The sequence below is a fragment of the Cnephaeus nilssonii genome, assembly GCF_951640355.1.
Source record: "Cnephaeus nilssonii genome assembly, chromosome: 5".
Taxonomy (NCBI): domain Eukaryota; kingdom Metazoa; phylum Chordata; class Mammalia; order Chiroptera; family Vespertilionidae; genus Cnephaeus; species Cnephaeus nilssonii.
In genome coordinates, this window is record NC_137076.1 from 66,922,801 (window position 1) to 66,945,703 (window position 22,903).

General features: G+C 39.6%; 1 protein-coding gene across 14 annotated transcripts in view; it reads right to left on the reverse strand.

The window, feature by feature from the left end:
- Positions 1–22,903, reverse strand: part of LARP1B (La ribonucleoprotein 1B) — a 92,340-nt gene that overhangs the window by 16,042 nt on the left and 53,395 nt on the right. For 8 of the 14 annotated variants that reach the window (XR_013813512.1, XM_079770660.1, XM_079770662.1 and 5 more), the window contains 2 exons: positions 14,259–14,382; positions 23–192 (listed from right to left, as the gene is read on the reverse strand). Coding sequence is in view for 9 of the 14 variants with exons in the window: in XM_079770660.1 (XP_079626786.1) it covers positions 23–192; positions 14,259–14,382 (294 nt within the window). In the remaining 5 variants the exon portion in view is untranslated. Of the gene's footprint in view, positions 1–22; positions 11,411–14,258; positions 14,383–22,903 lie in introns of those variants that run through there. The other 6 variants (XR_013813513.1, XR_013813514.1, XR_013813515.1 and 3 more) reach the window with 4 other exon arrangements.

The window sequence follows — 22,903 nt, forward strand, 5'->3', positions numbered from 1 at the left end:
TATTCCTGGTTGTTTTGAGTACCTTTATATCAAGGGCTTTTGATTCTTTAACCACAGGATAAAATCTTGGTGTTTTGTTTGGATCTTGTAACCTGGGTGTTCGGGGTGTTTTGGGTGTCCTTGCAGGATAAATTCTAGAAGATTCTGGAACTGCTGTTGGCAGTGAACAGACTGTTGTTGTTGAAGATATTTCTGAAACAACAAACCATTTCTGAGCTAATTCATCAGTCAAATCAGCAAAATAAAAAGCTATTAATAGTATTTTCGATAGCTAGAAAAATATTTTACTTTGAGAAAAAGGGTAATTCTGAAATTCTCTACTCTCAAAGGATTTCTTCATTGGGAACATTTCAAATATATAAGAATAAAAATGAAAAAAATCACTTGTCTACAAATTAACCTAACTTTTCTAAATTTTAATTTTGCTGTATCTTTTTCTTTTTCTATTAAAGAAAAACAGCCTGGAGCCCACTGTCTAACCTTCCCTAATCACATTTTACTTTTCCTCTTGATAGATAACCAGAGTCTTAAGTTTAAGAGTTTTATCAATTATTATACATGTAATATTATTTTCCATAATTAACTTTATATAAGTGACATCATAATGTATCATTTTGAAAGCTTTTCCAGTCAATATTTTGTTTGTGACTTGAATAGTCATATTTGCATATCTTTGGTTTATTCATATGACTGCAGACTATTATGCTGTTATACAAACATATCAAAATGTATTCATTCTCCTGAAAATCAACATTTATGTTATTTCTAGTTTTGGGGTGTTTTTTTTTTTTGTATAATCAACACTTCTGCACTGAAGGTTAAAGAACATGTCTTCTAGTACAGGTATGAGCATATTTCTAGTGTTCATATCTAAAATGGAAATGCTGAGTCAAATGGCACATGCATCTACTGACTTAAATATTGACTGCAAGCTGCTTTGTATAGTGGCATCATCAATTTATAATCCCACCAGAATGTAAAAGTCCCAGCAATTTCACACCCTGGTCAAGACTGGGTTTTGTTCAGATTTTTAAGTATTTTTCCATCTCATGAGATTTAAAAGGTATTTGTATTTCCTTGGTTACTAGTGAAGTTGAGCATATTTTCATATGCATAGTTATCACTCAGAGTTCCCCTTTTGTAAACTTTCCATTCATATCCTTTGACTATTTTTCTATTGGTTTGTTTCACTAATTAGTTTGTGAAAATCCTATGGTAAAATACTAAGTAAGCAAGCACATGAATTAAGTAGTAATGTCAAAAGTGTAAGCTCCAGCCCGGCTGGTGTTGTTCAGTGGCTGAATGTCGACCCGTGAACAGGAGGTCACAGTTAGATTCCTGGTCGGAGAACATACCTGGGTTGCAGGATCAATCCCCAATGTGGGGCATGTAGGAAGAAACAAATCAATGACTCTCTCTCATAATTGATCTCTCTTTCTCTCTCTCTCAATAAAATACATGTATGTTTTTTTAAGTGTCAGCTCCAGCCTTCGTCAGAGATGCTCAATTGATTAGAGCATTGACCCTTACACCAAAAGGTGGTGTGTTTGATTGCTGGTCAGGTTGCAGATTTGATTCCTGGCCTGAGCACGTGCAGGAGGCAACTGATCAATGTTTCTCTCTCACCTTTCTCTCTCTCTCTCTCCCCCTTCCAATCTCTAAATATCAATTTTAAAAAATGTAAGCTCCATTTCTATATAATTTTTCTTCTGACTTAACTTCTTTAGATTCACATAAAAATCTTTTGTTCATTTAACAAATATTGAGTACCCACTATTCTAGACACAAGTTTGTAAACTCAAAAGTGAACTTACCCACTCTATTAGTTAGTCTCCCTGTCTTGTCATCTCCCCTCCCAATCCACTTTCTGTACTGTTACCAGACTTTCCTGATTTTGTCATCTCTGCATTTTATCCATTTATTGTTTGATTTATTAAATTAAAATTTATTTTCTTACAGATCATCCTATTAGATGCTAAGGCTAAGTCTCAGTGCTTCCCTAAAAGTAAGGGCCACAATCTTTTATTAGTGCACTAGTGCCTATAATAGCACCTAGAAAAAGTATATCCCCACCAAATGACTGATCAACTTAACAGAATTGTGTTAATGCTGTTTTTCCTTATACCAAAAATATAAATAATCTCAAGGATAACATTATGATCTTATACTGAAATATATGTAAAAAATCAGTGCCTTTCTAGAAGATCTAGGAGCAATAACAACCCAGAAACAGAAAGGTTCCTAGAAACCAGACTATAATCTTTAAATTCCATTTCCTACTGACTTGGTCTGCTAGAAGAAATAAAGTCTGGAGCAAAGCATAATATGAGCCTGGAAAATCTGGAGCCAGACAGCAATGAGATTAATAAAGAAAATACTGCCCAGATAGTGTGGCTCAGTGGTTGAGCACTGATCATGAATCAGGAGGTCATGGTTCGAGATTCCCAGTCAGGGTACATGCCTGGGTGGCGGGCTTGATCCCTATTAGGAGACATGTAGGAGGCAGCTTATCAATGATTCTCTCTCATCATTGATGTTTCTATCTATCTCTCTCTCTCTCCCTTGCTCTCTCTGAAATAAAAACATATTAAAAAAAAGAATGGGGGGGTCAATTGGGGAAAAAGGAGACAAATGTAAAACTTTAGACAACAAATAAATAAGTAAATAAATTTTTAAAAAAAGAAAGAAAATACTAGCTTTGGTCATGAGGACACAAGAGAAAACTTTAGGGTATCCCACTAATAAATTGATCTGACCACTAAAAATAATGACTAAAATGAATTAAACATATCAAATAAATAAGCTCTATAAGTTCATAATGGCACTTTACAACTTAAAATCATATTTGTAGGTTGCTGGGACACCTACTCATTCAGAAAATGGATAAATTGAATAAAAGGAAACAAGTATTTACCCTTCCTTTCCTGTAAAAATTAAGTATCCAGGGTAACCAAAAAATTGATAAGAGTATTCTTTAAAGAACTGAAGGTAAGAAATACAGAAGGAATGATTTTTTAAAAAAAGACTACTGTAAGTTGCATTTAACATCATCGATAGCTTCTGTGACTTGAATGGAAACGACATATAACAAAAACGACTTTACCACAGGCTCATTTATATAGACAAAAAGTTAAGTTCCTATGGTATCTTATCAACATTTTAACAAAATGATGTTCAATGAAATTACATTATTCAAGGACCTGCTGTATATTGCAACTTTAATGAAATAAAAAAAATCTAGGGAATATTCATCAATGACTGTATAAAACCAGTTGGTAAAACACTGAAGGGAAATTAAACACCAAAGACATAAGCCATGGCCCTGACTGGTTTGGTTCAGTGGATAGAGCGTCAGCCTGCAGACTGAAGGGTCCCAGGTTCGATTCTGGTCAAGGGCATATACCTTGGTTGCGGGCACATCCCCAGTAGGGGGTGTGCAGGAGGTATCTGATCAATGTTTCTCTCTCACTGATGTTTCTAATTCTCTATCCCTTTCCCTTCCTCTCTGTAAAACATCAATAAAATATATTTTTTTAAGAAAGACATAAGCCATGAAAGAAATAATTGATAAGCTGGACTTCATTAAAATTAAAAATGTCTGCTCTGCAAATAAAACAAGCCACAGACTGAGAGAAAATATTTGCAAAAGACATAGCTGATAAAGAACTGCTATTCAAAATAAAACTAGAACTCTTAAAACTCAACAACAGCCCTGCCCTCAGTGGATACAGCATTGGCCTGTGGACTAAAGGGTCCCAGGTTCGATTCCTGGTCAAGGGCACATGCCCGGGGTTGCGGGCTCAATCCCCAGTAGGGGGCACGCAGGAGACAGCCAATCAATGATTCTCTCTTATCATTGATGTTTCTATCTCTCTCTCCCTCTCCCTTCCTCTCTGAAATCAATAAAAATATATTTTAAAAAAACTCAACAAGAAAACAACAAATGCTGGCGAGGATGTGGAGAAAAGGGAACACTAGTTCACTGTTGGTAGAAATGCAGACTGGTGCAGCCACAATGGAAAACAGTATGGAGTTTCCTCAAAAATTGAAAAATGGAACTTCCTTCCCTTGACCCAGTGATACCACTTCTGGGAAGATATCCTAAAAACCCCAAAATTCCAATCAGAAAGAATATTTGCACCCCTATGTTCATAGCAGCGTTATTTACAATAGTTAAGATTTGGAAACAGCCCAATTGCCCTCATCAGTAGATGGATGGATTAAAAAAACTGTGGGACATTTATACAATAGAATACTATGCAGCTGTTAAAAAGAGGGATCTCTTACCCTTTGGGACAGCATGGGCAGACCTGGAAAATATTATGCTAAGTGAAATAAGCCAATCTGAGAAAGACAAATATAACATGATCTCACTTATTTGTGGAATCTAATGAGCAGAATTAATTGACCAACAAAATAAGACCCAAAGCATGGAGGCATAGAACAGACTGATATACCTCGATGTGGGGTTGGGGGACAAGAATAGATAAACAAAAGAACTTATATACTTACAGGCATGGCCCATGGACACCAGCAATAGGGTGGTGAAGACATGGGGGGAGGGGAGGACTGGTAGGATGGAGGGAAAGGGAGGGAAAAGGGGAGATATCTGTAATATCACAATAAAAAGTTTATTTAAAAAAAACATGAGCCAAAGATTTGAACAGGTATCTTAAAGATGTACAGATGGCAAATAAGCAAATAAAAAGATGCTCCACATCATATGTCATCAGAGAAATGTGAATTAACATGAGATACCACAACACACCTATTAGAATGGCCAAAATTCAGAAGACTGACAACACCAAATGCTGCAGAGGATGTGCAGCAATAGGAACCGTCTCTCATTCATTGGTGGTGGGAATGCATAACAGTACATTCAGCATGGAAGATAGTTTGGTGGTTTCTAAAACTAAACATACTATTATATAATCTAGTAATCACCCTCCTTAGTATTTACCCAAAGGAGCTAAAAACTTATGTCCACACAAAAACCTGCATATGGATGTTTATAGCAGCTCTATTCATAAATGTCCAAACTTGGAAGCAACCAAGACATCCTTCAGTAAGTAATGAGTAAATAAATTGTGGTATATCCAGACAATGGAATGTTATGCAGTGCTAAAAAACAAACAAGCTATCAAGCCATGAAAAGGCATGGAGGAACCTTAACTGCATAATACTAAGTATAAGAATCCAATCTGTAAAGAATCATACATACTGAATGATTCCAACTATTCAACATTCTGGAAATGGAAAACTATGAACAGTTAAAAGATCTGTGATTGCCAGTGGGGCGGAGTGGGGGGAGGAGGGATGAATAGACAAAACAGAGAGGATTTTTAGGGCAGTTAAACTATTTAATACATAAAAATCTAGAAAGATTTAGAGAAAATAAAATGAAAGATATGCCAGGTAAATATTGAACAGAAGAGCTGAAGTTGCTGCATGAATACTGGATACAGGCTTGAAGCCAAAACACAACTCATGAGATAAAATTAGTCATTGTAACATAACAAAAGGTTCCTTTCACTAAAGAGATAAGATGGTTCCCAATACTTATCCACATAATAGAACAGTGTGGGGGTTCAGAATGAGCCTCACCAAGATGTGTCTCAGTGGTATGCAGATTTTTGAGCTAAGGGCAATTGTAGCTTCAGGCTCAAGTGAAAATTCTGCCCCTTCCTTTACCTAAAAAAAATTGAATTAGAGGCCTTGCCCATAATAAGACATTATCCCATATAATAAAAGGCTAATATGCAAATCGACCGAACAGCAGAACGACCGGTCGCTATGACATGCACTGACCACCAGGGGTCAGATGCTCAATGCAGGAGCTTTCCCCTGGTGGTCAGTGTGCTCCCACAGGGGGAGTGCCGCTCAGCCAGAAGCCGGGCTCATGGCTGACTAGTGCAGCAGTGGTGGTGGGAGCCTCTCCCACCTCCACAGCAGCGCTAAGGATGTCTGACTGATGGCTCCCGGACAGCAAGAGGGTGCAGTCCGGGCTGAGGGAACCCCCCCCCTCCGAGTGCACGAATTTCGTGCACCGGGCCTCTATTTCATGCACCGGGCCTCTAGTCCTATAATAAAAGGCTAATATGCAAATTGTCCCCTCGACCTGGAGTTCAACCGGGAATTTGACCAGGGGGCAGGGCCAGCTGGCCAACTGCCCGTGGCCCTTCCCTCTGGCTGGCCTGCAGCCCCTCCCCAGCCAGCCCCACCCCCAATTGGCCCCACCACCCCAGTCGGGGCGGGCCTGCCAGACCCTACCCATGCACAAATTCATGCATTGGGCCTCTAGTAATAATGGATACACATCATCGTATATTTGTCCAAACCTATAGAATGTACAACACCACGGGTAAACACTAATGTAAATGATGGACTTTGGGTGATTATGATGTGTCAATGTAGGTTCATCAATTATAACCAGTATACTGCTCTGATGTAGAATGCTGCTATGGGGAAACAACATCCTTCACCAGATGGGTGATGGCTATGCAATTTGAGGGCTTGGAGTACAAAGGAAATTTTTGTGCCTTCCTTTTAATTTTACTGTATGCCTAAAACTGACAAAAAAAAACACACAAACAAACAAGTTGAAGGGAAACTATATGATGAATCAGGCTGGTAACATCTAAACCTAATGATCAGATCAATCAAAACACCAGTAAAAGTGAGCCTGAAAGACACTGTATGATGTAATAGAAGTAAACAACCGTGCCTAAGAAAGTCTAGCCACCAGAAATAAAAACCCTGAATATACTAAATCCTCTATATCTAAATACCAGTTCCTAAGAAACAGAAGAAATAAACATATTAAATGATATGAAGATACAATCAAGTAAATTATAAGAAATCCTATGACACATTAACCAGTTTCTTTGACAAATCATTGGCATAGAAAAACAAAACACAAATTATTATAGATTAAGAGTAATTTAATGGTCCTATTAATCAAATGCAATAAGTGCACCTTGTTTGATCCTGATTCAAAAAACTGATTTGAAAAGATATATTTCAGTTCAGCCTGTGTAGCTCAGTGGTTGAGCATCTACCTATGAACCAGCAGGTCATAGTTTAATTCTAATCAGGGCATATGCCCCAGTTGCGGGCTTGATCCCCAGTGGGGGGGCCTGCAGAGGGGAGCAGATCAATGATTCTCTCTCATCATTGTTTCTACCTTTCTCCCCCTCTCCCTTCCTCTCTGAAATCAATCTATCTATATAAAAGCCTAAGCGACCATCACAACCAAATGGATGACCGAACAGGCTGCAAGGGGCGACCAGGATGGCAGGGGGGTTAGTGAGGGGAGACCAGGCCAGCAGGGGGATTAGTTAGGGGTGACCAAACAACCGAGCAGCAGGCTGCGTGGGCGACCAGGCTGGCAGGGGGGTTAGGGGTGACCAAATGACCGAGCAGCAGGCTGCGTGGGGCGACCAGGCTGGCATGGGGGGGGGGGCAGTTGGGGGCAACCAGACCTGAGGGGGTGGGAGAAGTTGGGGGTGATTAGGCCAGCAGGCAGAGGCTATTAGGGCTGATCAGGCTGCCAGGGGGACAGTTAGGGGCAACCAGGCCAGTGGGGGGAGGGCTTAGGGGCGATCAGGCTGGCAGGCAGAGGTGGTTAGGGGTGATCAGGCTGGCAGGGGGGGCAGTTAGGGACGATCAGGCAGGCAGGCGAGTGGTTAGGAGACAGCGGTCCAGGATTGTGAGAGGGATGTTAGACTGCCAGTTTAGGCCCAATCCTGAGGATCGGGCCTAAACTGGCAGTCGGACATCCCCTGAGGGGTCCTGGATTGGAGAGGGTGCAGGCTGGGCTGAGGGTGCAGGCTGGGCTCATGAATTTCATGCACCGGGCCTCTAGTCCTATCTAATAAAAGAGTAATATGCAAATTGACCATCACTCCAACACACAAGATGGCTGCCCCCATGTGGACACAAGATGGCCACCACAAGATGGCCAGCAGGGGAGGGCAGTTTGGAGGGACCCAGACCTGCAGGGGAAGGCAGTTGGCAGGGGGACCAGATCAGCAGGGGAGAGCAGTTAGGGGCGATGAGGCTGGCAGGGGAGGGCAGTTAGAGGTGACTGGATTGGCAGGGGAGGGCAGTTGGGGGGGACCAGGCCAGCAGGGGAGGGTAGTTAGGGGTGACCAGGACTGCAGGGGAGGGCAGTTAGGGGCAATCAGGCTGGCAGGGGAGCAGTTAGGCATCAATCAGGCTGGCAGGGGAGTGGTTAGGGGGTGATCAGGCTGGCAGGCAGAAGTGGTTAGGGGCAATCAGGAAGGCAGGCAAGCGAGCAGTTGGGAGCCAGCAGTACTGGATTGTGAGAGGGCAGTCGGACATTCCTCAAGGGGTCCCAGATTGGAGAGGGTGCAGGCTGGGCTGAGGGACACACACCCCTGCACGAATTTCGTGCACCGGGCCTCTAGTTTTATTTATAATATGCTTAGAAAATGTAGTATTATTGTAGGGTTATTGTCAATAGAAAATACTATAGTATTATTTATAATAATGATATTCTAGTCTTTAAAAAAAGTTTGAAGGGAATAGGCCACATGGTTAATTAACAGGAAGAACCTCTGGCTTCATACTCTTTACAGTGAGTCTGTTTTTAACTAGGCCAGTTAAGACATGATTTGGTTAATAGAATGATTTCTGCCAATATACTATACATATTTGCTTCATTAAAAATGCAGATGTACTGTTTGTTGTTTTGATTTTGTTTTTAATATTCCAGGTCTACAAAATTGAGTTCCTTTCTCAGGGTTCATTAAGATACTTTAGATCATTACAATATGAACATAATCATGGTACTATGATGTTAATGTTAAACTTTTCTGGGTGCAGGCTGGGCTGAGGGACACACCCCTTCCCCCCCCCCCCCGTGCACGAATTTCATGCACCAGGCCTCTAGTATATATATAAAAGTGTAATATGCAAATCAACTGGACGGCGGAACGACTAGTCGCTATGATGCATACTGACCACTAGGGGGCAGATGCTCAACACAGGAGCTGCCCGGCTCTGATCGCCCGATGGGGAACAGGGAACTGGGGGTGGGTGGCGGCAGACATGGGCAGCGCCTGGCCAAGGTGGGTGGGAGCGAGTGGGGCCCCCGATTGCCCCGCCAGTCGCCACACACACAGAGGGCAACCGGCGTCGGAGGCAGGGGGTGGGGCCAGCTGCTGACAGGCAGGGAAGATTGGCCCTAATCTCATGCCAGGCCTAGGCACCCTACCGGTGCACAAATTTTGTGTGCCAGGCCTCTAGTGAAAATTTATTAAAAAAGAAAAAGATATATTTCATATAATCAGGGACATCCAAACATAAACAGGGGAGTATATAATATTAAGGACTTAATGCTAATTTATGTGAAATAATGGTATCATGAAAATTTACATTATAACAGTTTGCAATATAAAATGAATATTTGTAGAAGGAATAATATGATGCTTGAGATTCAATATGGAATTAGATGGGGAACAAGGTACAGATGAAAAAATAATATCAAACTATTAACATTTGTTGAAATTAGGTGAGATAGATCCTCAGGGGTTCATTACACAGTTCTCCCTGCTTTAATTTATATTTCAACATTCTCCTATTTTCTTTCAGTTTTACATTTATTTTATATCACATTTAATTCAATGTGAATTTTACCCATCTATGGAGTACTTTTGTTATCTCAAAAGAAATCTTTTACAGGATTTTTACAGCACATCATATACCAACTTATAATATTTTGACATATTATCAAATAGTAGTTAAGCCCTAGCTGGTTTGGCTCAGTGAATAGAGCGCCGGCCTGTGGAATGAAGGGTCCCAGGTTTGATTCCGGTCAAGAGCACATGCCTGGGTTGCTGGCTCAATCCCCAGTAGGGGGCATGCAGGAGGCAGCCGATCAATGATTCTCTCTCATCATTGATGTTTCTCTCTCTCCCTCTCCCTCTCCATTCCTCTCTGAAATCAATAAAAATATATATATTTTAAAAAGTAGTTAAGTGTGCAGAAGGCAGCTGATCGATGTTTCTCTCTCATCGATGTTTCTGACTCTCTCTCTCTCTCCCTTCCTCTCTGTAAAAAATCAATAAAATATATTTTTTTAAAAGTAGTTAAGATAGTAATAGGTACAAAAAATATCTATAGTAGATAAACATTTTATTGCTGTAAATATAAGTGATTAAGGAACAAAAATATATTAACAAAGTTTTAATCATCTCTAAGCCTCAAATGACATATCATCTAGATATTAGAACTACTTTTTAATCAAAATCATGTGCCATCTCTTGCACATAAATGTCCAAATAGCATTTTTCATAACAGCCAAAACTTTCTGGATAACATCCAAATATTCATCAAATGGATAAACAAAACGTATCTGTCCATACTACAGAAGACTTCTTAGCAATAAAAAAGGAGCAAAGTACTGATAGATGTTACAACATGAATTAACCTCAAAAATATAAATGAATGATTCTAGTTAAATAAAATTTCTAGGAAGTACAAAATCATACAGACAGAAAACAGATCACTGGTTACTTCAGACTGAAACTGCAAATGATCACAGGGAACTTTTTAGCATGATGGACTTATACTAAGACTGAATGGTGGTGCTGGTGTACAACTAAACAAATTTACTGAAAAGCATCAAACTATATACTTAATGTGGGTTAATTTTATGGTATGTAAATGATGCCTTAAAAAAGCTGTAGAAAAACAAAAGATTAGGCCATCTGCTCTTCAAGGAACCTCAATTGTGATTACCACACAGTTTCTGCTAAAAGTTTATCAGAGAAGACTGATATTTCAGAGGACTAGGCTAAAGCACTGATTTTCAGTGTATTCCCAACCAGTGGTATCAGGATGGCCTGCGAACTTGTTAGAAATGCATAGTCTTTGGTCCCACCTCAACTTACTAAACCAGAAACACTGGGTACAGAGCCCTTTAATTTTTTTTTAATAAGCTTTACCAGTGACTCCGATACTTGCTGAAGTTTAGGAACTAGTGCACTAAGGGGTGTGCTAGCTATTCTACTACGTAAGATTTTCCAAAATTTACTGTTACAAAATCAAATTAGTGCACAGCTGTATACCTGGACCATATGAAGCTTGCCCATAGTACTCATTGTCTTTATGGACAGGAATTGCTTTTATAAAAACAGAACATTATTTTATGCTGTTTATGTTCACCGAAGGCTGATAATTAAAATGCTACATGCCCTGGCTGGGGTGGCTCCATTGGTTAAGCGTCATCCCATGTACCGAGAAGTCTCTGGTTCAATTCCTGGTCAGGCCACATGCTGGGGTTGCAGGCTCCATTCCTGGTAGGGGGTGTGCAGGAAGCAGCCAATTGGTGTTTCACTCTCACATCGATTTCTCTCTCTCTCTCCCCCTCTCCCTTCCTCTCTCTCTAAAGGAGAAAAAGAAAAAAATGCCACATGACAATTGCCACTTTATTTTTTTTAATAAATAAAATGCCACTGAAGCAGAACTCAGCAAAGTTTTTGCTTTTCCAGTCATAAAGTCTAGGAGAAAGAGTGCAGAGATAAAGTATTTTTTAAAGATATAATAGCCCAGACACATCACACTCTAAATCCTGAAAACTTAAGATAAATTCTTGAAAGCAACTGGAGAAAAATAACTATGTATCAATAAGATTGATAACAGAAAGTAAGGAAAATTTCCAATCACTTAAAAATTAAATAATATATTTGTAAATAATCCATGGATCAAAGAGGAAGTTTCAAGAGAAATTAGAATATTTTGAAGAAAAGGAAAATTAAAATATAACATATCAAGTTTGTAAAATGCAATTAAAGCAGTACTTAAAGAAAAATATGTATGATTAAATACCTCACTAGAAAAGTCTCATATCAATAATATAAATTTCCTTCTTCATATCAAAATTGGTGTAATACACCTAAACAATGCTTGAAATGTATAGTATTAATTGCTTATAATAGGAAAGAAGTTCTCAAATCAATTATCTAAGCTTCTGCCTTAAGAAACTAGAAAAGGAGTAGCAAAATAAACCCAAACCAAGCAGAAAGAAATATTAAAGATTAGAGCTGAAAATAATACAACTACGAAAAATATAGATCAATGAAAATAAAAGATTCCTTTAAATATATATATCAAATGCAAAAATTTAAGTCTCAATATGATCAAGCCTTTGTAGCAAAATAATACTTATAAAAAATTCAGTAGAAAACAGGTTAAATGAACCCATTAGGATGAAATCTGTAAAATCTAGAATGTGAAAAAAAATTCTACAGTATAAACAAACCCATTTCTTCAACAATAAACTGCAAGAAAAACAATAATAGGAACCTATAGACTAAAAGAGCCATATCAAACTATTGCATTGTTTGGAACTTATATGGATACTGATTTTTTTTAAACATGATGAATGAGAAAATTTGAAAACTAAGTATTCTATATTAAGAAATCACTGTTAATTTTAGCCCTAGCCAGTTTGGCTCAGTGGATAGAGCGTCGGCCTGCAGTCCTGGGTTCGATTCCGGTCAAGGGCACATGCCCAGGTTACGGGCTCCATCCCCAGTAGGGGGTGTGCAGGAGAAAGCCAATCAATGATTCTCTCTCATCACTGATGTTTCTATCTCTCCTTCCCTCTTCCTTCCTCTCTGAAATGAATAAAAAATTTATTATAAAAAAATGAAATTACTGTTAATTTTAGATGTGATAATAGTGTTGCTTATGTTAAAAGAGATATTCCTTACATATATATTTTTTAAATATATTTTATTGATTTTTTACAGAGAGGAAGGGAGAGGGATAGGGACAGAGAGTAAGAAACATCAATGAGAGAGAAACATTGATTCAGCTGCCTTCTGCACACTCCCTACTTGGGTTGTGCCCACAACCAAGGTACATGCCCTTGACTAAAATTGAACCTGGGCCGAAACCGGTTTGGCTCAGTGGATAGAGCGTCGGTCTGTGGACTGGAAGGTCCCAGGTTCGATTCCGGTCAAGGGCATGTACATTGGTTGCAGGCACATCCCCCGGTGGGGGGGGGGGGGGTGCAGGAGGCAGCTGGTCGATGTCTCTCTCTCATCGATGTTTCTAGCTCTCTATCCCTCTCCCTTCCTCTCTGTGAAAAATCAATAAAATATATTTAAAAATAAAATAAAATAAAATAAAATCGAACCTGGGACTCTTCAGTCCGCAGGCTGACTATCCACTGAGTCAAACTGGTTAGGGCCGCGGTCGACAAACTGCAGCTCACGAGCCACATGCGGCTCTTTGGCCCTTTGAGTGTGGCTCTTCCACAAAATACCACGGCCTGGGCGAGTCTATTTTGAAGAAGTGGCGTTAGAAGAAGTTTAAAAAATTTGGATCTCAAAAGAAATTTCAATCGTTGTACTGTTGATATTTGGTTCTGTTGACTAATGAGTTGCCGACCACTGGGTTAGAGCTATTCCTTATATTTTTAAAGACACATACAGAAATGTTTAGAAATGAAAAAATATGAATAATATGATTGGGATTTTGCTTTTTAAAAATCAAGTGTCAGGTGGAGTTGAGATGAAACAAAATTGGCAATGGTCTAACAAAGTAACTAGTAGTTAGGTAATAAGTACATGGGGGCTTCATTAGATAATTTGCTCTATTTTTGTATAGGTTTTTTAAGTTTGCCAAATTAAAGGTTTTTCTTTAACCTGACTTCAAGAAAAGACTATAACAAAAATACTTACACTTGCCTGAAAAAGTCAGATTAATTTTATGATTATTCCAAATGTATTTAGATTTCCATACAAAGCTAAGATCTTAAAACAAAAGAATGAGCTAGTGGGGTATTTTTTAAAATCAGCAAGTCAGTGAAAATTTTTCTAAGTTTTGAGAAGAAAAACATTCCCACAATCTCAAAATCAAAAAAGACACATAGAGGACCAACCGATTCTGCCTACTTTAAAAAAATAAGCAACCAGGTTTGAGACAATCTGGTGTTAGATGACTCTAGGTCACCTTTGTAATTACCTGCCTATTCACCAAGAGTAAAATGGGATTCAAACTCTGCCCGTTTACTACAAGGCTATCTTACCAATCTTAAAATCTGTATTTTTAGGTCTCTAAAATGTTTTGAAGTTCACCAAAAGGTAAATAAAAAGTTGAGTTTTAAAATTCTAGCCTTTTACCAGGTATCTAAATGTTTTCATAAATAAAGGAGCAAACTTTAAAAATAATTTAGAACTGCTTTAATAGCATTCAGACACTTACACAAAAGCAGATTTACATACCTTGCCTGGACTGCGAAGGTGCTACAGGAACTTCTTGGTTTGGCTCAAAAGGAAGTTCAGGTGTTAGGTTTTCAAACTGCTCTTTACTAATGAGATTTAGCTTCTTAAAGTTCTCAACTTCTTGCTGAAGTAGAATGGAGGAATCTAATTACTAAACTGGCTAACAGCATAACTAACAGACAATAATTGATACCAACCTCAAAAATTGAGTTTTTAAAATAGGGATTAATTGCAACAGAATAAAAAAGATGTTCTAATAAAGAATCTAACGTTCTACTTAATTATAATTAATATTCAGAGTCTAAAGAGACATAGAGAACCCTGAAATATTATAAATACTTTATAATTAAAACAGAGCATTCATTCTAATTAAATTTGCTGAGCATTTACACACAAGATTACTAGGGTATTATAGAGGTTACTAAATAATCCTATCTAATAATAGAGTAACATGTAAATTACCATCACTCCGCTACGCCCACGATTGGGCGGCGGGAGGCTGGGGGGCGGGACTCGGGGTGGCCTATCCGGCCATTGAGAGGCACGGATCCGCTGCCACTGAGGGGGGCTACCCTGCTGTTGAGAGGCGCAGGGGGCGGGACTCCCGCCCCCTGTGCCTCTCAATGGCCAGATCCGCGGCCGCTGAGGGGGCCTGCCGCGGACACCCAGCTGTGCCTCTCAACGGCAGGGTGGCCAGGTGTCCGCGGCAGCCCCCCTCAGTGGCCATTGAGAGGTGCAGGGGGCGGGAGTCCCGCCCCCTGCGCCTCTCAACAGCAGGGTAGCCCCCCTCAGCGGCCGCGGACCATCCAAAGTGGGGGAGCTGGGTGCCTGTCTGCTCCGACACCAGGCCTTTCAGAAGCCTCCACCGCGCCAGAGGCTTCTGAAAGGCCTGGTGTACCAGCGGACAGGCACCCAGCTCCACTGCGAAAAGCGAAAGCGTGTAGGGGACCCTACACGTGCATGATTCAATCATGCACTGGGCCTCTAGTCTATATATAAAAGGCTAAGTGTCCATCCATCTGACTGGTAGCTATGATGCACACTGACTACCAGGGGACAGATGCTCAATGCAGGAGCTGCCATGATGCACACTGGCCATTTAAAAATAAACTGCACCACGGACTTGGCGCCGACAAACCACACTTGGCTTCTCCAAAGTGGGACACAAGCCCCGCCACCTCCCGGAGCAACACCCCACCAAATTGCAGCCAATGCTGCCGAGACCCCATGGCACAAAATGCGGCCCACAGCCCAGCCCAGCCTGGAAACGGTCACTATTGGTGCCAGGTAATGATGTCAGGTAGCAACACCCGGCTTTCTCTCCCTAGTGACTAGCCTCCTTGGAGTTTTTTCAGCCCAGGAACACAACTTGCTTTATAGCCAGGTGCAAACGTTTTACAATTTAACCAAATGTTTGTGAAGCGTTTTCACGTGCCTCATCTCATTTGATCCTCACAGAAGTCCTGGAGTAGGTAGATAGGAAACTCGGTAGAATCCTATTTTCTTTTCATTAGCCGGAAAATGGAGATTTAGAAAGTTTAGAAACTTGACCCGACTGAAAAGAAATGGTGGAACTTGAAAATGACTTCAGGTTTTCTCACTGCGCAGAATATAGTCAAACACTGCTACAGTTAAATATTTTACCCTTTGTTCTCCCTGCGTGATCTACAATAATAATCTGCTTCATGTTGATATTTACTGCTGTGTTGCTGACAATTACCTGAAAAACAAGTTGGGGTGCTTCATTGGGCTGGGAAAAGTTTAGCTAAATCAGAAAGCAGGTCTAATTAAGCAAGTTTATTCTATATATATATAAGGCTAAGTTGACTCATGCATGTGCAATACATATAAAGCTCTTGCTGGCGCCAATCGCATGCGTGTGTTTCGATCTGTCATTGTCGATCGTGAATTTGGTTGACATTTCTATTATAGAGAAAGGACGAATAGCAATATTAAAATATTTCTAATTAATTTCCTTGCAATGTGCACGAATCCGTGCACCAGGACACTACTGTAATATACATTCCCTACCCTTAAGAAATTTACAAGTTAGATACAAAGAAGGAAATGTACCCATAAAAACTAATATTAGGCAGTACATAAAAAGTAAGGGATGGGACAAAAGCAGCTCTCTTTTTTATTATTAACTAATTAATTTGTTGTTAATCCTCACTTGAGGATATTTTTCCTTTGATTTTTAGAGAGTGTGGGAGGAAGGGAGAGAAACAGAGAGAGGGAAACATCCGTATAAAAGAGACACATCGAATGGTTGCCTAATGCCAGAGCCTACAACCGAGGTACATGCCCTTGACAGGAATCAAACTCGGGACTCTTTAAGTCCGCAGACCAGTGTTCTATCCGCTGAGCCAAACGGGCTAGGGCAAAAGCAGCTCTTTAAGAATGAGAATTTAGAACCCTAACTGGTTTGGCTCAGTGGATAGAGCGTCGGCCTTCGGACTCAAAGGTCCCAGGTTCAATTCCGGTCAAGGGCATGTACCTTGGTTGTGGGCACATCCCCAGTAGGAGGTATGCAGGAGGCAGCTGATAGATGTTTCTCTCTCATCGATGTTTCTAACTCTCTCTCCCTCTCCCTTCCTCTCTGTAAAAAATCAATAAAATATATTTTTTTTAAAAAAAAGAATGAGAATTTAGAGAAAGAGAAAAGCATTCTAAACTAGGTAATGTGAGAAAAGGTGAGAAACTTAAAATAAGCAATAATTTATTAGAAAGTAATCCAGTGAATGAGAAAATGTGTGTAGAAACCAGTGGCAAAAAAGGCCTGACAAGTTGGAGAAAGCTGTTAGATCTTTACTACCAGGTCGAGAAGTTTTCACTTTATTCTCTACCAATGGAAAACGTGTGAAGAAGGATAAATCTAGATGGACCTAGAGTTTCAGTCCGAACCCTTTTTATAAAGATAGCAGCAAAAAGAGTCAGTAGGTCTGAGTTGTTGCCTCAAAAGAAGAATCCCTGCCTTTGGGGCTCCTGAAACTTCCCCTTTCTAACCATAATGTTCCCTGCCCTGACCTACACATATGTAGAGCAGCAATTTTTAACCCGTGTGCCTGGCATTTTAAAACATTCCTCAGAGGAAGATGACATAAGCTATAATCTCTATAGTATAATGGCTACAATGTCCAGTTTAGTTGTGAAAAGAAACAGGAAAATATATCTCATTGTCAAGAAAAAAGGGAGTCAATAGAAACTATTTTTCAGATGTTTCAAATGTTAGATTTTAAGACAAGGACTAAAAAACATTTTTTTAAATATATTTTATTGATTTTTTACAGAGAGGAAGAGAGAGGGATAGAGAGTTAGAAACATCGATCAGCCGCCTCCTGCACACCCCCCACTGGGGATGTGCCCGCAACCAAGGTACATGCCCCTGACCGGAATTGAACCCGGGACCCTTGAGTCCGCAGGCCGACGCTCTATTATCCACTGAGCCAAACCGGTTTCGGCTAAAAACATTTTTTAATATGTTTTTTTAAATTGACTTTTTATTTTTATTTTTTATTTTTTAATATATTTTATTGATTTTTTACAGAGAGGAAGAGAGAGGGATAGAGAGTTAGAAACATCGATGAGAGAGAAACATCTATCAGCTGCCTCTTGCACACCTCCCACTGGGGATGTGCCCACAACCAAGGTACATGCCCTTGACCGGAATTGAACCTGGGACCCTTGAGTCCGCAGGCCGACGCTCTATCCACTGAGCCAAACCGGTTTCGGCTAAATTGACTTTTTAGAGAGATAGGGAGGGAGGGAGAGGGGAAGAAACATTGATGTGAGAAACAGCAAATGGCTGCCTCCTACATGCCGCCTACCAGGTATTGAGCCCACAACCTCGGCATGTGTGCTGACTGGGAATCAAACCGGTAATCTTTCAGTGCAGAGGACAACACTCAACCAACTGAGCCATACTGGCAAGGGCTAAAATGGTTATATATTTATATATAAATTATATAAAATATATATTTATATTTGTCAAACTAAAGAAAACTATGGTCTTTATGAATGAACAGATAGGAAATCTCAGCAGAAAAAAAAAGAATCTACAAAAAAAAAAAATTGTAGAACCAAAAAGTTTGTATTTGGATGAGCTTAAAAATTGAGTGGAGATGGTAGACAAAAGTTAGTGAAATTGAAGATAGATCGATAGACATAACCCAATCTCTAGAAAAGAGAGAAAAAAAATGTAAGAAAACAGAAAAAAATCTCAGGGTCTGTGAAACCATCAAATAGTTTAACTGAAGTCCTAAAATTTTTTTTAAAAAAAAGCCCAGCCAGTGTGGCTCAGCAGTTGACAGCCGACCTATGAACCAGGAGGTCACAGTTACATTCCTGTTCAGGCCACAGGCCCAGGATGTGGGCTTGATCCCCAGTAGGGGGCCTGCAGGAGACAGCCTCTCATCGATGTTTCTTTCTCTCTCCTCTCCCCCTCTCTCTGAAATCAATAGAAAACATTTTTTAGAAATTTTTTAAAGAGTAAGAAAGAAATAACCGAAATTTTCCAATTTTGAAGAAAAACATCAAATTATTGGTCCAAGAATTTCAGTTAACTATAAAATGGATACACTCAAAGAACATCACACTAAGACACATCATAGTTAAATTGCTGAAAATTAGTGGTAAAGTGGAAAACTTGAAAGCAGTGTGGTAGGAGACACATTACATATAAGGGAACAACCATATAAATAATTGTTGACTTCTCATTAGAAACAGTCAATGCCAGAAGACAATAGAATATCAGCTTTAAAATGGCAAAAGGAAAAACTATCAATCTAGAGTCCCTATCTAGTGAAGACATCATTTAAAAATCAGAGTAAAATAAACACATTATCAGGTAAATCAAAGCTGAGATGACTTGTTGTCAACAGACCTACAGTATAAGAAATGCTAAACAATGCTATTCAGGCTAAGAGGGAAATTATATCAGATAGAAACAAATTATAGAAATGAATAAAAGAAGTAAATATAAAAGGCTGATTTTTTCTTTTTACAATTTCCTTAAAAAAAACTGTTAGTTTGAAGCAAAATAATATTTTAAGATGCAATTTATAATATATGTAAAAGGATATGAACAACAATAGCACAAAGGTAATGGAATTATATTTTTGTAATTATAAATTAAATATTTGTAAGCCAAAAAGTATTAAATGTCAAGAGAGATGTAAAAAGAAGTAGTACAGCCCTAACTGGTTTGGTTCAGTGGATAGAGCATCAGCCCACGGACTCAAGGGTCCCAGGTTCAATTCTGGTCAAGGGCATGTACCTTGGTTGCAGGCACATACCCAGGAGGAAGTGTGCAGGAGGCAGCTGATCGATGTTTCTCTCTCTCATCGATGTTTCTAACTCTCTCTCCCTCTCCCTTCCTCTCTGTAAAAAAATCAATAAAATATATTTTTTTAAAAAAGTAGTAGTACAATAATGGCTCTAAATAGATTTTAAAAAGTTAAGAAGGCATACTATTAGCTATAGAGTAAACACTTTTAAAATGTTTAAAAGGCATAAATAAGAAGTCAAAGGAGGAAATAAAATGATTATAAAACACTTGAATAACCAGAGGTCACAAAAAAACATTAAAACTTAATTAAGACCCAATTGTACAATGTCTATAAGTAACTCTCCTTTAAAATAAAGGCAATAACAGACTGCAACTAAAGAGATGAAAGAAAACTGGCAAGTTGACTTTAAGACAGAGCATTACAAAATATAAAGAGGCACATTCCCTGATAAGAGTAAATTCATCAAGAATACATAACTATATATGTATATATGTATGTATGTATATTGCATCTCATAACAGAAACATATTGCATCTAATATACATATAAGTACTACAAATTTCATGAAGCAAAACTGACAGCTCTAAAAGAACAAATAAATTTCAACCACAATTGAAGATTTTAACATCCTCTTTCAGTAATTCAATCAAAAAGCCTATAACATTTGAACAACACCATCAAACAATCTGGACTGACATCTGCAGAACATTACACCAGCAACTGCAAATTAGAAATTATTTCCAAGTGTAGATAAAATCTTTCACTACAATACACCATAGCCTGGGCCATAAAATAGGTTTCTTCTTTCCTGTTTAAGAAGAGGTTCATAACTAAATTCCATGGTCAATAATGGTAGTTATCTATTGCCTAGATTTTCTGGTTTAATTATCTCTATCCATCCACCTCACTACCACCAACATCACCATTATGAATTACTTGGAGGCTGTATTTTCAACAGTCAATCATATCCACTACCACATTCCCAGCTCCCAGTATTGTCTGGCACACAGCAAGCACTCAGCATGTTATTAAATGAATCCCCGGCAAGGAGTTAGTCTAAGTATTTAAGTATGTGTTAAAATAAGGACGCCTGCATGGGTTTGGATTTATGCCAGGCCCATCCCCCTGGGTCTCTTATGGTGCCCCTGACAGAGCAAACTATGGCCTTGAACCATTGCCTGGCCTCTGCCTATAGGACACAGGCACTGAAGTGAGTTGCACAGCAAGGCGGGAAAAAAGATTAAGTTATAGGGACTGACTTATGCAAAAGACTATGGCTGACATTTAAAGAGTGAGATAAGCCCAGCCAGCATGGGTCAGTGCTTGAAAATCAACCCATGAACCAGGAGGTCATGGTTCAATTCCCAGTCAGAGCATATGCCCCGGTTGGGGCTTGATCCCCAGTGTGGGGCATGCAGGTGTCAACTGATCAATGATTCTCTCTCAGCATTAATGTTTCTATCTCTCTTCCTCTCTGAAATCAATAAAATACATAAAAAATAAATAAATAGTGAGGTACATCCTGAAATCAGGTCTCCTGATTCACTTGTCTGTTCAGCAAGAAGTTAAATCTAAACCGTTTATAAAGAGAGTGACTACATTGAGTCTGGGCCTCATGTTACCCATAAGAAGAAAGTAATCTGAGGAAGAAAGTATTAGGAAACAGAATTAAAAGAATTTTTAAAAAATATTTTATTGCTTTTTTACAGAGCGGAAGGGAGAGGGATAGAGAGTTAGAAACATCGATGAGAGAGAAACATCGATGAGCTGCCTCCTACACACCCCCTACTGGGGATGTGCCTACAACCAAGGTACATGCCCTTGATTGGAATCGAACCTGGGACCCTTGGGTCCGCAGGCCGACACTCTGTCCACTGAGCCAAACCAGTCAGGGCAGAATTTAAAATTTTGCATTTGAAAATATATAACACAGCCCTGGCCGGTGTGGTTCAGTTGGTTGGGCAAACGTCCTGTGCACCGAGAGGGTGGTAGTTCAATTCCCGGTCAGGGCATATGCCTGGGCCACAGGCTCCATCCCCAGTAGAGGACATGAAGGACAGAGTCAATCAATGTTTCTCTCTCATCCATATTACTCTCTCTCCTTCTCTCTTCCTCTCTCAATGAAATCAATAAAACCACATTTTAAAAAAACACATAACACAAAGGACTAATGATGGAAATGTCTGATGCTGGCACCAGGAAAGAATTCCATAGACTGAACTTTGTTAATGCAGTCAGAATTTCTATATAAAGCCTGAGCTGCTGCATTCTTTAAATTCCTGGGTTCCCCTCCATTTGTATCATTCATTATTCCTGGTCCCACCTAACCATATAGCCACATACATGCCCAGTATTTTAGTTTTCAAAAACCTTTACAACCCTATGAAGTAGAGAAGACAAGAATAATCCCCACCCTAGGTTCAGAGAAGTTACTTTTTGGTCCAGAATTGCATTTAGTGCAACTTGCACAACATGAGTTGACTCCTGGTGAGGAATAGGTCCAAGCATTGCCAAAAGGGTTCTCACTTGGTGTTCTTCTCTAGTGAGGAGAATGGCTCAAGTAGTGGGGTGAGGGGAAATTTAGGGTTCTCTCCTCTTGCCAAATCAGTAGGATGCCACTGTCTCTATGATAGTGTGGCATCTCCGGCTGAACTTGAACACCATTTTCAGCTATACACCAAAGACTTCAAAAAATTAAAGTTCCTCTTACCATCTGTCACAAATACAGGCAAAGACCTGCCTGTACTTATAAGGTGGTACATTTACACCACAGAATGCTATACATCAGTAAAAAAAGAAGGATCTCTTACCCTTTGAGACAGCATGGAGGGACTTGGAGAGCATTATGCTAAACAAAGTAAGCCAATCAGAGAAACACAAGAAGCACATGATCTCACTCATATGTGGAATCTAATGAACAAAATAAACTGATGAACACAACAGATCCAGAGACATAGAAACATGGTACAGACTATGGAATCTCAGAGGGAAGGCGGAGGTGCATGGGTGGGAAGAGATCAACCGAAGAATTTGTATGCATAACCAATGGACACAATTGGATGGTGAAGGCCTGGAGCGAGGGACAAGGGCTGGCTAAAAGGGGTCAATGAGGGGAAAACAGGGGACATATGTAACACTTTCAACAATAAAAGTTTAACTACTCTGTTTAACCTTTTGAGAACTGCCAGACTGCATTCCAAAGTAGTTGGACTTTTTTATATTCTCACCAGTATTCTATGAGGATTACTACTTCCCATCTTACCAACAGTTGTGTGTATCGTTTTTATTATAGTTGACCCTTGAATGACAGAAGTTTGAACTGGGCAGGTCCACTTATACCTGAATTTTTTTTCAATA